Below are 16,444 nucleotides of genomic sequence, written 5' to 3'. Positions count from 1 at the left end.
TGCGGCTAGGTTTCGTAATCACGCTTGCGCCCATCAAAACTAGATTAGATTAATGTATTGGCATCATATACAGCTTGCGGTACAGACCTGCCGCAGCGCGCGCACACACAGACACACACACACGCGCAGTACTGTATATGAATGAATGAATGACATATAATATATATAGCCTACGGCGGGCGTAATGAATGAACACAGTATGGCTTATTATTCCATAAGCCTATAGGCTACTGTTCATTCGTAGGCGCACACAAGACTTGTTATGGAATATTAATGCAGTCTATTTCCACCGATTAGCTTTAGTTCTTATTTATTTATCCACTGTCATTTCAGTGTTGGTGTATAGGCTATATAGTGTATTTCAATATAAGTTTAATTGATTAATGATATATTCGAAGGAATGCAGGTTTATAGCTATATCAACCCCCTCCAATGTACAGTAAATGACCAAGTATGGTTTTGTCAATATTACAATGTACAGTTTTGCTTGTACAGTGTAAGTCTATCCCCCACCCATCCCTACCCAACCTCCTCCAACAGTTTCTACGTCAAATGTACTCTCTTTTCTGGACTCTTTTTGTATCACAAACAGTACTGTATTTGCAAATCTGGTATGTCATAAATGCATAGATGTAGCAGTACTGTCTATCTGTGTCATGTGTGTCATATATGTTATGATGAATTGAAAATGGGGGACCCTGATGTAAACAAGACGAAATTCTTTCTCTGGTCTGCATCCCCTTATGTAATTGAGCTGTACTGTACTGTACCCATTCTGCAATCTGTTAATAAAGTTTTCAATCAATCAATCAAACAAAGGTCTGTCCCATTGTATACCAATCAATGGGATACATTGCATGTTGACCTGCATTCTTTCAAATGTATATAATTAATCATTAAAACAGATGTGTAACAAATAAGAAATACAAATTCCACAGAAGGCATTCAATTATTATTATTTTCAATCATTCCACAATAATTCCATAATTGTGTTTGAATATCTGAGTAATTATTTGTCCAAAATAGCTGGTTCAGATATGGTTAATCCAGCTGCCCTGTGATCAGATGAATCCATATTATTTATTTTTCCGACATCAAATTCGTAATTTCTTATCGTACAAATATTGTCATATTTATTTTAATTATGATTAAGTAATTAATTTCAAGGAGGCCTGTAGCGTTGACGTGAAGGAATCACTATGAGAACACAGTCTGTCAAGTTATAATAACATTTTAAATTAGTCAATCAATCATGAGATTTGATCGTGGGCTGAGAGCATATTTAAGTGTGCTCCTCAGCACTCTTAGATCTGCTCTCAAATAAGATCTCAGGAAAACTTGAAGACTCCCACTCCCAGCCCTAATATGTCTTAAATAGGCCGAAATCTGGCTAAGACGAAATATTTTGTCGTAACTTCGTTCGAGAATGAGACCCAGTGTTCCTGAAAAATTTAACTGTGTTGAAAACCAGCCTATTCTCTACCGTTAACCATGAGAGTTGCCGGTGCATAGTGATGGTGTTTGTTCTCATGGAACAATGTAAAACTAACCTTGCAGCTCTGTTCTGGGCAGGTTGCAATTTCTTTAGTTGACCTTTGGATGCAGAGGACCATACTGGTGCACAATAATCTAGGTGACATAAAATTTAAGATTTCGCCACCTGTCCCACAATATATGTAGGGACATAAGAAAGACATTTCCTCACCATGGAGATACCACTCCCCATCTTCTTCACTATGGTATCAATGTGTTCTGCCCATGACAGCTGGCTATCAATTATTATGCCCAGTAATTTTACTTTATTTACCTGTTCTATGGGTTCATCAGACACGTTCAAACAAATTTTTGGTATTGATGCCAATTTATGACTCAAACCCAAGATAATTTATTTGGTTTTTGAGATGTTTAGTACCAACTTATTCCGTTTTATCCAATCAAACACCACATTTAACTCAGCTGATAAAACATTGTCCAGTTCACTGACAGTTTTTGCAGCATAGTACAATGTGGAATCATCAGCATACATTTGTACAGTTGCTTTACACAGAACTGATGGTAAGTCGTTTGTGAAGATGGCGTATAGGAGTGGTCCAAGGCAGCTCCCTTGCGGGACCCCGCAGTCTAAGACCTTAGAGTGAGACCAGCTGCCAGTGTAATAAACCCTTTGTGTCCTACTTGTGAGATAACTCTTCATAAATATGATGGCTGTTGGACAAAACCCATAGCATTCTAATTTACCGATGAGCAGATCATGGTCTATGACATCGAATGCAGCACTAAAATCAAGTAATACTGCACCAGTCATCTTTGAGTTATCAATTTCCTTGAGCCAGTCATCTGTCATTACTGTAAGGGCAGAACAAGTGGAATGATTAGGTTTGTAAGCATGTTGAAAACTTGTGTTCAAGCCATTACAGTCAAAGTAATCCTGTATTTGTGAGTGGACTATTCTCTCCATCAGTTTACTGAGAACTGGGAGAATAGCGATAGGTCTACTGTTCTTCCCAGTGAGTGCTAGTCTGCCATCTTTAGGTAAGGGAATAATTTTACCATCTTTCCAGACAGTGGGATAAACACCTTTCATTAAGCATGCATTTAATATATGACATATCGGACCATAAACATAGTCAGCTTCCAGGCCAAGTACCTTACTATCTAGCATGTCAGTACCTACTGAGCTATGTTCAGGAAGGGACTTCAACATCTTCCTTACTTCCCGCTCATCTACACAATTAAACTTAAAAGTGCAACTCTTGTCTAACATCACATTCTTTTTTATGAGCTTTAGATAATCATAATCAGTATTGTCCATCTTCTGCCTCCCATATAAACTGCTCTCTCTCTACTTCATATAAACTGCTCTCTCTCTCTACTTCATATAAACTGCTCTCTCTCTACTTCATATAAACTGCTCTCTCTCTACTTCATATAAACTGCTCTCTCTCTCTACTTCATATAAACTGCTCTCTCTCTACTTCATATAAACTGCTCTCTCTCTCTACTTCATATAAACTGCTCTCTCTCTACTTCATATAAACTGCTCTCTCTCTCTACTTCATATAAACTGCTCTCACTCTACTTCATATAAACTGCTCTCTCTCTACTTCATATAAACTGCTCTCTCTCTCTACTTCATATAAACTGCTCTCTCTCTACTTCATATAAACTGCTCTCTACTTCATATAACCTGCCCTCTCTCTCTACTTCATATAAACTGCTCTCTCTCTACTTCATATAAACTGCTCTCTACTTCATATAAACTGCTCTCTCTCTACTTCATATAAACTGCTCTCTACTTAATATAAACTGCTCTCTATCTCTACTTCATATAAACTGCTCTCTCTCTACTTCATATAAACTGCTCTCTCTACTTCATATAAACTGCTCTCTCTCTACTTCATATAAACTGCTCTCTCTCTACTTCATATAAACTGCTCTCTCTCTACTTCATATAAACTGCTCTCTCTCGACTTCATATAAACTGCCCTCTCTCTACTTCATATAAACTGCTCTCTCTCTCTCTACTTCATATAAACTGCTCTCTCTCTCTACTTCATATAAACTGCTCTCTCTCTCTCTACTTCATATAAACTGCTCTCTCTCTACTTCATATAAACTGCTCTCTCTATACTTCATATAAACTGCTCTCTCTCTCTACTTCATATAAACTGCTCGCTCTCTACTTCATATAAACTGCTCTCTCTCTACTTCATATAAACTGCTCTCTCTCTACTTCATATAAACTGCTCTCTCTATACTTCATATAAACTGCTCTCTCTCTCTACTTCATATAAACTGCTCGCTCTCTACTTCATATAAACTGCTCTCTCTCTACTTCATATAAACTGCTCTCTCTCTCTCTACTTCATATAAACTGCTCTCTCTCTACTTCATATAAACTGCTCTCTCTCTACTTCATATAAACTGCTCTCTCTCTACTTCATATAAACTGCTCTCGCTCTACTTCATATAAACTGCTCTCACTCTACTTCATATAAACTGATCTCTCTCTCCTTCATATAAACTGCTCTCTCTCTACTTCATATAAACTGCTCTCTCTCTCTACTTCATATAAACTGCTCTCTCTCTACTTCATATAAACTGCTCTCTCTCTCTACTTCATATAAACTGCTCTCTCTCTACTTCATATAAACTGCTCTCTCTCTACTTCATATAAACTGCTCTCACTCTACTTCATATAAACTGCTCTCTCTCTCTACTTCATATAAACTGCTCTCTCGCTCTACTTCATATAAACTGCTCTCACTCTACTTCATATAAACTGATCTCTCTCTCCTTCATATAAACTGCTCTCTCTCTACTTCATATAAACTGCTCTCTCTCTCTACTTCATATAAACTGCTCTCTCTCTACTTCATATAAACTGCTCTCTCTCTACTTCATATAAACTGCTCTCTCTCTACTTCATATAAACTGCTCTCACTCTACTTCATATAAACTGATCTCTCTCTCCTTCATATAAACTGCTCTCTCTCTACTTCATATAAACTGCTCTCTCTCTCTACTTCATATAAACTGCTCTCTCTCTACTTCATATAAACTGCTCTCTCTCTCTACTTCATATAAACTGCTCTCTCTCTACTTCATATAAACTGCTCTCTCTCTCTACTTCATATAAACTGCTCTCTCTCTACTTCATATAAACTGCTCTCTCTCTACTTCATATAAACTGCTCTCACTCTACTTCATATAAACTGCTCTCTCTCTCTACTTCATATAAACTGCCCTCTCTCTCTACTTCATATAAACTGCTCTCTCTATACTTCATATAAACTGCTCTCTACTTCATATAAACTGCTCTCTCTTTACTTCATATAAACTGCTCTCTACTTCATATAAACTGCTCTCTATCTCTACTTCATATAAACTGCTCTCTCTACTTCATATAAACTGCTCTCTCTACTTAATATAAACTGCTCTCTCTCTACTTCATATAAACTGCTCTCTCTCTACTTCATATAAACTGCTCTCTCTCTACTTCATATAAACTGCTCTCTCTCTACTTCATATAAACTGCCCTCTCTCTACTTCATATAAACTGCTCTCTCTCTCTCTACTTCATATAAACTGCTCTCTCTCTCTACTTCATATAAACTGCTCTCTCTCTCTCTACTTCATATAAACTGCTCTCTCTCTCTACTTCATATAAACTGCCCTCCCTCTACTTCATATAAACTGCTCTCTCTCTACTTCATATAAACTGCTCTCTCTCTACTTCATATAAACTGCTCTCTCTCTACTTCATATAAACTGCCCTCTCTCTACTTCATATAAACTGCTCTCTCTCTACTTCATATAAACTGCTCTCTCTCTCTACTTCATGTAAACTGCTCTCTCTCACTCTACTTCATATAAACTGCTCTCTCTCTACTTCATATAAACTGCTCTCTCTCTACTTCATATAAACTTCTCTCTCTACTTCATATAAACTGCCCTCTCTCTCTACTTCATATAAACTGCTCTCTCTACTTCATATAAACTGCTCTCTCTCTCTACTTCATATAAACTGCTCTCTCTCTCTACTTCATATAAACTGATCTCTCTACTTCATATAAACTGCTCTCTCTCTACTTCATATAAACTGCTCTCTCTCTACTTCATATAAACTGCTCTCTCTCTCTACTTAATATAAACTGATCTCTCTCTCTACTTCATATAAACTGCTCTCTCTCTACTTCATATAAACTGCTCTCTCTCTCTCTACTCCATATAAACTGCCCTCTCTCTACTTCATATAAACTGCTCTCTCTCTACTCCATATAAACTGCTCTCTCTCTACTTCATATAAACTGCTCTCTCTCTCTACTCCATATAAACTGCTCTCTCTCTACTTCATATAAACTGCTCTCTCTCTCTCTACTCCATATAAACTGCCCTCTCTCTACTTCATATAAACTGCTCTCTCTCTACTCCATATAAACTGCTCTCTCTCTACTCCATATAAACTGCTCTCTCTCTACTTCATATAAACTGCCCTCTCTCTACTTCATATAAACTGCTCTCTCTCTACTTCATATAAACTGCTCTCTCTCTCTACTTCATGTAAACTGCTCTCTCTCACTCTACTTCATATAAACTGCTCTCTCTCTACTTCATATAAACTGCTCTCTCTCTACTTCATATAAACTTCTCTCTCTACTTCATATAAACTGCCCTCTCTCTCTACTTCATATAAACTGCTCTCTCTACTTCATATAAACTGCTCTCTCTCTCTACTTCATATAAACTGCTCTCTCTCTACTTCATATAAACTGATCTCTCTACTTCATATAAACTGCTCTCTCTCTACTTCATATAAACTGCTCTCTCTCTCTACTCCATATAAACTGCTCTCTCTCTACTTCATATAAACTGCTCTCTCTCTACTTCATATAAACTGCTCTCTCTCTCTACTTCATATAAACTGCTCTCTCTCTCTACTTCATATAAACTGCTCTCTCTCTACTTCATATAAACTGCTCTCTCTCTCTACTTCATATAAACTGCTCTCTCTCTCTACTTCATATAAACTGCTCTCTCTCTACTTCATATAAACTGCTCTCTCTCTCTACTTAATATAAACTGATCTCTCTCTCTACTTCATATAAACTGCTCTCTCTCTACTTCATATAAACTGCTCTCTCTCTCTCTACTCCATATAAACTGCCCTCTCTCTACTTCATATAAACTGCTCTCTCTCTCTCTACTCCATATAAACTGCTCTCTCTCTACTTCATATAAACTGCTCTCTCTCTACTTCATATAAACTGATCTCTCTCTCTACTTCATATAAACTGCTCTCTCTCTACTCCATATAAACTGCTCTCTCTCTACTTCATATAAACTGCTCTCTCTCTCTACTCCATATAAACTGCTCTCTCTCTACTTCATATAAACTGCTCTCTCTCTCTCTACTCCATATAAACTGCCCTCTCTCTACTTCATATAAACTGCTCTCTCTCTACTCCATATAAACTGCTCTCTCTCTACTCCATATAAACTGCTCTCTCTCTACTTCATATAAACTGCTCTCTCTCTACTTCATATAAACTGCTCTCTCTCTACTTCATATAAACTGCTCTCTCTCTACTTCATATAAACTGCTCTCTCTCTCTACTTCATATAAACTGATCTCTCTCTACTCCATATAAACTGCTCTCTCTACTTCATATAAACTGCTCTCTCTCTACTCCATATAAACTGCTCTCTCTACTTCATATAAACTTCTCTCTCTACTTCATATAAACTGCCCTCTCTCTCTACTTCATATAAACTGCTCTCTCTACTTCATATAAACTGCTCTCTCTCTCTACTTCATATAAACTGCTCTCTCTCTCTACTTCATATAAACTGATCTCTCTACTTCATATAAACTGCTCTCTCTCTACTTCATATAAACTGCTCTCTCTCTACTTCATATAAACTGCTCTCTCTCTCTACTTAATATAAACTGATCTCTCTCTCTCTACTTCATATAAACTGCTCTCTCTCTACTTCATATAAACTGCTCTCTCTCTCTCTACTCCATATAAACTGCCCTCTCTCTACTTCATATAAACTGCTCTCTCTCTACTCCATATAAACTGCTCTCTCTCTACTTCATATAAACTGCTCTCTCTCTCTACTCCATATAAACTGCTCTCTCTCTACTTCATATAAACTGCTCTCTCTCTCTCTACTCCATATAAACTGCCCTCTCTCTACTTCATATAAACTGCTCTCTCTACTCCATATAAACTGCTCTCTCTCTACTCCATATAAACTGCTCTCTCTCTACTTCATATAAACTGCTCTCTCTCTACTTCATATAAACTGCTCTCTCTCTACTTCATATAAACTGCTCTCTCTCTACTTCATATAAACTGCTCTCTCTCTACTTCATATAAACTGCTCTCTCTACTTCATATAAACTGCTCTCTCTCTACTTCATATAAACTGCTCTCTCTCTACTTCATATAAACTGCTCTCTCTCTACTTCATATAAACTGCTCTCTCTCGACTTCATATAAACTGCCCTCTCTCTACTTCATATAAACTGCTCTCTCTCTCTCTCTACTTCATATAAACTGCTCTCTCTCTCTACTTCATATAAACTGCTCTCTCTCTCTCTACTTCATATAAACTGCTCTCTCTCTACTTCATATAAACTGCTCTCTCTATACTTCATATAAACTGCTCTCTCTCTCTACTTCATATAAACTGCTCGCTCTCTACTTCATATAAACTGCTCTCTCTCTACTTCATATAAACTGCTCTCTCTCTACTTCATATAAACTGCTCTCTCTATACTTCATATAAACTGCTCTCTCTCTCTACTTCATATAAACTGCTCGCTCTCTACTTCATATAAACTGCTCTCTCTCTACTTCATATAAACTGCTCTCTCTCTCTACTTCATAAAAACTGCTCTCTCTCTACTTCATATAAACTGCTCTCTCTCTACTTCATATAAACTGCTCTCTCTCTACTTCATATAAACTGCTCTCTCTCTACTTCATATAAACTGCTCTCGCTCTACTTCATATAAACTGCTCTCACTCTACTTCATATAAACTGATCTCTCTCTCCTTCATATAAACTGCTCTCTCTCTACTTCATATAAACTGCTCTCTCTCTCTACTTCATATAAACTGCTCTCTCTCTACTTCATATAAACTGCTCTCTCTCTCTACTTCATATAAACTGCTCTCTCTCTACTTCATATAAACTGCTCTCTCTCTACTTCATATAAACTGCTCTCACTCTACTTCATATAAACTGCTCTCTCTCTCTACTTCATATAAACTGCCCTCTCTCTCTACTTCATATAAACTGCTCTCTCTATACTTCATATAAACTGCTCTCTACTTCATATAAACTGCTCTCTCTTTACTTCATATAAACTGCTCTCTACTTCATATAAACTGCTCTCTATCTCTACTTCATATAAACTGCTCTCTCTACTTCATATAAACTGCTCTCTCTACTTCATATAAACTGCTCTCTCTCTACTTCATATAAACTGCTCTCTCTCTACTTCATATAAACTGCTCTCTCTCTACTTCATATAAACTGCCCTCTCTCTACTTCATATAAACTGCTCTCTCTCTCTCTACTTCATATAAACTGCTCTCTCTCTCTACTTCATATAAACTGCTCTCTCTCTCTCTACTTCATATAAACTGCTCTCTCTCTCTACTTCATATAAACTGCCCTCCCTCTACTTCATATAAACTGCTCTCTCTCTACTTCATATAAACTGCTCTCTCTCTACTTCATATAAACTGCTCTCTCTCTACTTCATATAAACTGCCCTCTCTCTACTTCATATAAACTGCTCTCTCTCTACTTCATATAAACTGCTCTCTCTCTCTACTTCATGTAAACTGCTCTCTCTCACTCTACTTCATATAAACTGCTCTCTCTCTACTTCATATAAACTGCTCTCTCTCTACTTCATATAAACTTCTCTCTCTACTTCATATAAACTGCCCTCTCTCTCTACTTCATATAAACTGCTCTCTCTACTTCATATAAACTGCTCTCTCTCTCTACTTCATATAAACTGCTCTCTCTCTCTACTTCATATAAACTGATCTCTCTACTTCATATAAACTGCTCTCTCTCTACTTCATATAAACTGCTCTCTCTCTACTTCATATAAACTGCTCTCTCTCTCTACTTAATATAAACTGATCTCTCTCTCTCTACTTCATATAAACTGCTCTCTCTCTACTTCATATAAACTGCTCTCTCTCTCTCTACTCCATATAAACTGCCCTCTCTCTACTTCATATAAACTGCTCTCTCTCTACTCCATATAAACTGCTCTCTCTCTACTTCATATAAACTGCTCTCTCTCTCTACTCCATATAAACTGCTCTCTCTCTACTTCATATAAACTGCTCTCTCTCTCTCTACTCCATATAAACTGCCCTCTCTCTACTTCATATAAACTGCTCTCTCTCTACTCCATATAAACTGCTCTCTCTCTACTCCATATAAACTGCTCTCTCTCTACTTCATATAAACTGCCCTCTCTCTACTTCATATAAACTGCTCTCTCTCTACTTCATATAAACTGCTCTCTCTCTCTACTTCATGTAAACTGCTCTCTCTCACTCTACTTCATATAAACTGCTCTCTCTCTACTTCATATAAACTGCTCTCTCTCTACTTCATATAAACTTCTCTCTCTACTTCATATAAACTGCCCTCTCTCTCTACTTCATATAAACTGCTCTCTCTACTTCATATAAACTGCTCTCTCTCTCTACTTCATATAAACTGCTCTCTCTCTACTTCATATAAACTGATCTCTCTACTTCATATAAACTGCTCTCTCTCTACTTCATATAAACTGCTCTCTCTCTACTTCATATAAACTGCTCTCTCTCTCTACTTAATATAAACTGATCTCTCTCTCTCTACTTCATATAAACTGCTCTCTCTCTACTTCATATAAACTGCTCTCTCTCTCTACTCCATATAAACTGCCCTCTCTCTACTTCATATAAACTGCTCTCTCTCTACTCCATATAAACTGCTCTCTCTCTACTTCATATAAACTGCTCTCACTCTCTCTACTCCATATAAACTGCTCTCTCTCTACTTCATATAAACTGCTCTCTCTCTCTCTACTCCATATAAACTGCCCTCTCTCTACTCCATATAAACTGCTCTCTCTCTACTCCATATAAACTGCTCTCTCTCTACTTCATATAAACTGCTCTCTCTCTACTTCATATAAACTGCTCTCTCTCTACTTCATATAAACTGCTCTCTCTCTACTTCATATAAACTGCTCTCTCTCTCTACTTCATATAAACTGATCTCTCTCTACTCCATATAAACTGCTCTCTCTACTTCATATAAACTGCTCTCTCTCTACTCCATATAAACTGCTCTCTCTCTACTTCATATAAACTGCTCTCTCTCTACTTCATATAAACTTCTCTCTCTACTTCATATAAACTGCCCTCTCTCTCTACTTCATATAAACTGCTCTCTCTACTTCATATAAACTGCTCTCTCTCTCTACTTCATATAAACTGCTCTCTCTCTCTACTTCATATAAACTGATCTCTCTACTTCATATAAACTGCTCTCTCTCTACTTCATATAAACTGCTCTCTCTCTACTTCATATAAACTGCTCTCTCTCTCTACTTAATATAAACTGATCTCTCTCTCTCTACTTCATATAAACTGCTCTCTCTCTACTTCATATAAACTGCTCTCTCTCTCTCTACTCCATATAAACTGCCCTCTCTCTACTTCATATAAACTGCTCTCTCTCTACTCCATATAAACTGCTCTCTCTCTACTTCATATAAACTGCTCTCTCTCTCTACTCCATATAAACTGCTCTCTCTCTACTTCATATAAACTGCTCTCTCTCTCTCTACTCCATATAAACTGCCCTCTCTCTACTTCATATAAACTGCTCTCTCTCTACTCCATATAAACTGCTCTCTCTCTACTCCATATAAACTGCTCTCTCTCTACTTCATATAAACTGCTCTCTCTCTACTTCATATAAACTGCTCTCTCTCTACTTCATATAAACTGCTCTCTCTCTACTTCATATAAACTGCTCTCTCTCTCTACTTCATATAAACTGATCTCTCTCTACTCCATATAAACTGCTCTCTCTACTTCATATAAACTGCTCTCTCTACTCCATATAAACTGCTCTCTCTACTTCATATAAACTGCTCTCTCTACTTCATATAAACTGCTCTCTCTCTACTCCATATAAACTGCTCTCTCTACATATAAACTGATCTCTCTCTACTCCATATAAACTGCTCTCTCTCTCTACTTCATATAAACTGATCTCTCTCTACTTCATATAAACTGCTCTCTCTCTACTTCATATAAACTGCTCTCTCTCTACTCCATATAAACTGCTCTCTCTACTCCATATAAACTGCTCTCTCTACTTCATATAAACTGCTCTCTCTACTCCATATAAACTGCTCTCTCTACTCCATATAAACTGCTATCTCTACTTCATATAAACTGCTCTCTCTACTTCATATAAACTGCTCTCTCTACTTCATATAAACTGCTCTCTCTCTACCTTCATATAAACTGCTCTCTCTACTTCATATAAACTGCTCTCTCTACCTTCATATAAACTGCTCTCTCTCTCTACCTTCATATAAACTGCTCTCTCTCTACTTCATATAAACTGCTCTCTCTACTTCATATAAACTGATCTCTATACTTCATATAAACTGCTCTCTTTCTACTTCATATAAACTGCTCTCTCTCTCTACTTCATATAAACTGCTCTCTCTACTTCATATAAACTGCTCTCTCTCTCTACTTCATATAAACTGCTCTCTCTACTTCATATAAACTGCTCTCTCTCTACTTCATATAAACTGCTCTCTCTCTACTTCATATAAACTGCTCTCTCTCTACTTCATATAAACTGCTCTCTCTCTACTTCATATAAACTGCTCTCTCTCTACTTCATATAAACTGCTCTCTCACTCTACTTCATATAAACTGCTCTCTCTCTACTTCATATAAACTGCTCTCCCTCTACTTCATATAAACTGCTCTCTCTCTACTTCATATAAACTGCTCTCTCTCTACTTCATATAAACTGCTCTCTCTCTCTCTACTCCATATAAACTGCTCTCTCTCTCTACTTCATATAAACTGCTCTCTCTCTACTTCATATAAACTGCTCTCTCTCTCTACTTCATATAAACTGCTCTCTCTCTACTCCATATAAACTTCTCTCTCTACTTCATATAAACTGCTCTCTCTCTCTACTTCATATAAACTGCTCTCTCTACTTCATATAAACTGCTCTCTCTCTCTACTTCATATAAACTGCTCTCTCTCTCTACTTCATATAAACTGCTCTCTCTCTACTTCATATAAACTGCTCTCCCTACTTCATATAAACTGCTCTCTCTACTCCATATAAACTGCTCTCTCTCTACTTCATATAAACTGCTCTCTCTCTACTTCATATAAACTGGTCTCTCTCTACTTCATATAAACTGCTCTCTCTCTACTTCATATAAACTGCTCTCTCTCTACTTCATATAAACTGCTCTCTCTACTTCATATAAACTGCTCTCTCTCTACTCCATATAAACTGCTCTCTCTCTACTTCATATAAACTGCTCTCTCTCTACTTCATATAAACTGCTCTCTCTCTACTTCATATAAACTGCTCTCTCTCTACTTCATATAAACTGCTCTCTCTCTCTACTTCATATAAACTGCTCTCTCTACTTCATATAAACTGCTCTCTCTCTACTTCATATAAACTGCTCTCTCTCTACTTCATATAAACTGCTCTCTCTCTCTACTTCATATAAACTGCTCTCTCTCTCTACTTCATATAAACTGCTCTCTCTCTCTACTTAATATAAACTGCTCTCTCTCTACTTCATATAAACTGCTCTCTCTCTACTTCATATAAACTGCTCTCTCTCTACTTCATATAAATTGCTCTCACTCTACTTCATATAAACTGCTCTCTCTCTCTACTCCATATAAACTGCTCTCTCTCTACTTCATATACACTGATCTCTCTCTCTACTTCATATAAACTGCTCTCTCTCTACTTCATATAAACTGCTCTCTCTCTACTTCATATAAACTGCTCTCTCTCCCTACTTCATATAAACTGCTCTCTCTCTACTTCATATAAACTGCTCTCTCTCTACTTCATATAAACTGCTGTCTCTACTTCATATAAACTGCTCTCTCTCTCTACTTAATATAAACTGCTCTCTCTCTCTCTACTTCATATAAACTGCTCTCTCTCTACTTCATATAAACTGCTCTCTCTACTTCATATAAACTGATCTCTCTACTTCATATAAACTGATCTCTCTACTTCATATAAACTGATCTCTCTACTTCATATAAACTGCTCTCTCTACTTCATATAAACTGCTCTCTCTCTCTACTCCATATAAACTGCTCTCTCTACTTCATATAAACTGCTCTCTCTCTACTTCATATAAACTGCTCTCTCTCTCTACTTCATATACACTGCTCTCTCTCTCTCTACTTCATCTACAATGTTCTCTCTCTCTGACACATTAAAACACAATAGAACACACAAACATAAATTAATAATGTATATATACAGTCTCCCCCCCCCCCCCCCCTTCTCAGGGCCCTTTCTCACTCACGTTTGGAGATCGAATCACTGCTCCCGAGAACGGGGGGGAGTGTTCTCACTCACCCCTTTTGCGATGCGAAACGGCGCTGATTCGTTTTACCCCCCGCTGAACGGGATCAGTTGGATTAGGTGGTCTCAGAATCGCGCCGTGCGGGTGCGGGGGGCGTGACACACACAATGTCGTTACTGTCATGCTTGCTTGAATTTTGGGCAGATAACACCACACACAGCAACAACTGGAGAATACCCACAAAAACGATATTTATGGGCAATTTGAGAGTTCAGACCTCAACCAAAAACAAGTGGATGAAAACATGAAGTTATTGTTATAAGGACCCCAGTCCAAGCTACAACAGTCTGCATTCCCTTAACAATTGTTTGTATTGAGCCGTATTGTATTGTACCCATATGCAATATGTTAAATAAAGTTTACATCCATTCATTCTGCTAGCATTACCGATTCGGCGATTGCATGAGCAGCTGGCTAACGTTAGCTATCAGACGGACCCTGCTAGCTCAGAGCTCCTCTTTCGATCTTAACAAGCATTAAACAAATGGCCCAGTCATCTATTCACCGTTGTTTAATACACACAGTGTTGTCTCTAATGTTATCTAGCTACTGATGGCTCCCGATATCATCAGTTTGGTGCTGGCTAACTAGCGTGAGCTAACGTTAGCTTCTAGCCACAATGCTATACTGTTATAATGGCATCTTCCATTCACGTTAGCACGCAGCTAACAATGTAGCTAACAAAAGTCACCGATCTTTTTTGAGACTAAACTATCCGCTCTTGGTGGTCACTTGTGTTGATGTTAGTTTTGTTTCATCAACAAATGACAGGCAGAACACACAGTGAATGTATCCGTTTTGTTTATTGCACGTTCTTTGCTGAAAAGAAAGTGCTGCCAGTGGGTCTTGGACTTCCTGACGGGCAGACCCCAGGTGGTAAGAGCAGGCAACTGCACCTCCTCATCCATCACGCTCAACATAGGGGCCCCCCAGGGCTGTGTTCTGAGCCCCCTCCTCTACTCCCTGTACACACATGACTGCGTGGCACAGCGGAACAACAACACAATCATAAAATTTGCTGATGACACAGTAGTGGTGGGCCTGATCTCTGCCAACGACGAGAGGGCCTACCTGGAAGAGGTAGAGAATCTGTCACAGTGGTGTCAGGAGAACTGCCTCTCCCTGAACGTCAGCAAAACAAAAGAGATGATTGTGGACTTCAGGAGGTCGGGGGTCAAGGACTACAGCCCCCTCAGCATCGACGGGGCACCGGTTGAGAGAGTGAACAGTTTCAAGTACCTCGGAGCCCACATATCCGAGGACTTGACATGGACCACACACATTGACAGTGTTGTGAAGAAGGCACGACAACGCCTCTACTTCCTCAGGCGCCTAAGGAAGTTCCAAGTCAGTCAGAAGATCCTTAGGAACTTCTACTCATGTACAATAGAGAGCATCCTGACTGGCAACATCACCTCCTGGTTTGGGAATAGCACTGCACAAGACCGTAGCAGACTACAAAGAGTGACACGTTCAGCCGAACGCACAATTGGAGGGGGGCTTCCCACCCTCCAGAACATTTACAACAAGCGGTGCAGGGGGAAGGCTAAGAGAATTATTAAGGACTCGAGCCACCCGAACAACTGCCTCTTTGAACTGCTGCGGTCAGGCAAGCGATACCGGAGTCTTAAGGCGAGCACAGAAAGACTTAGAAGAAGCTTCTATCCCCAGGCCATCAGGCTGCTAAACGAACAATAAACACTATGCAACAACCATCAAATGCACACAGCACACACACCCACACGCACACACTCACTTAAACAAACAACACACTGCAGCACCCACTCTCCACACTTTAGATCACACAAACACACTTTATATTTATTGATAAAGGATTTGCACTACAACTCGTACACCTACTGTAAATTGTACCTAAATTGCACCTCATCCCATTTCTGCCTTGCACTATATAGTATTGTATATTAGTACACTGCATAGTATTGTATATTATATGGTAACTCAGTTACGTCTATTCTGCATCGAACATTGTACATATGTCTATACTGAACACTGTGACCTCATTTTTTACTTCTAATTTACATGCTATACTATGTTATTTTATTTCATACTTATCTTGTCTTGCACAGTCTCTGGAGCGTAACAGTAAGAAGCATTTTGTATAAAAGTATTCTGTACTTCTGTATGACAACTATTAAAGAAACTTGAAACTTGAAACTAGACTAGGCTAAGCTAACTAGCGTTAACCGTTAGCTTAGCGTTAGCCCTGGGAAA

The 16,444-nt window shown here is 38.2% G+C and overlaps 1 protein-coding gene across 1 annotated transcript in view; it reads right to left on the bottom strand.

The window, feature by feature from the left end:
- The window catches only part of LOC311229269 (amyloid-beta A4 protein-like), a gene marked incomplete at its 5' end in the record, with an annotated part of 75,419 nt that overhangs the window by 8,862 nt on the left and 50,113 nt on the right, over positions 1-16,444 (bottom strand). Inside the window, one exon of the mRNA XM_084315334.1 lies at positions 2,299-2,346. Within this exon, the coding sequence (XP_084171460.1) occupies positions 2,299-2,346 (48 nt within the window). The remainder of the gene's footprint in view (positions 1-2,298; positions 2,347-16,444) is intronic.

Source organism: Notolepis coatsorum (assembly GCF_963971535.1).
Source record: "Notolepis coatsorum genome assembly, chromosome: 5".
Classification (NCBI taxonomy): domain Eukaryota; kingdom Metazoa; phylum Chordata; class Actinopteri; order Aulopiformes; family Paralepididae; genus Notolepis; species Notolepis coatsorum.
Note: the sequence above shows the minus strand (reverse complement) of the source record. Positions and strands in the feature narration are given on the sequence as shown.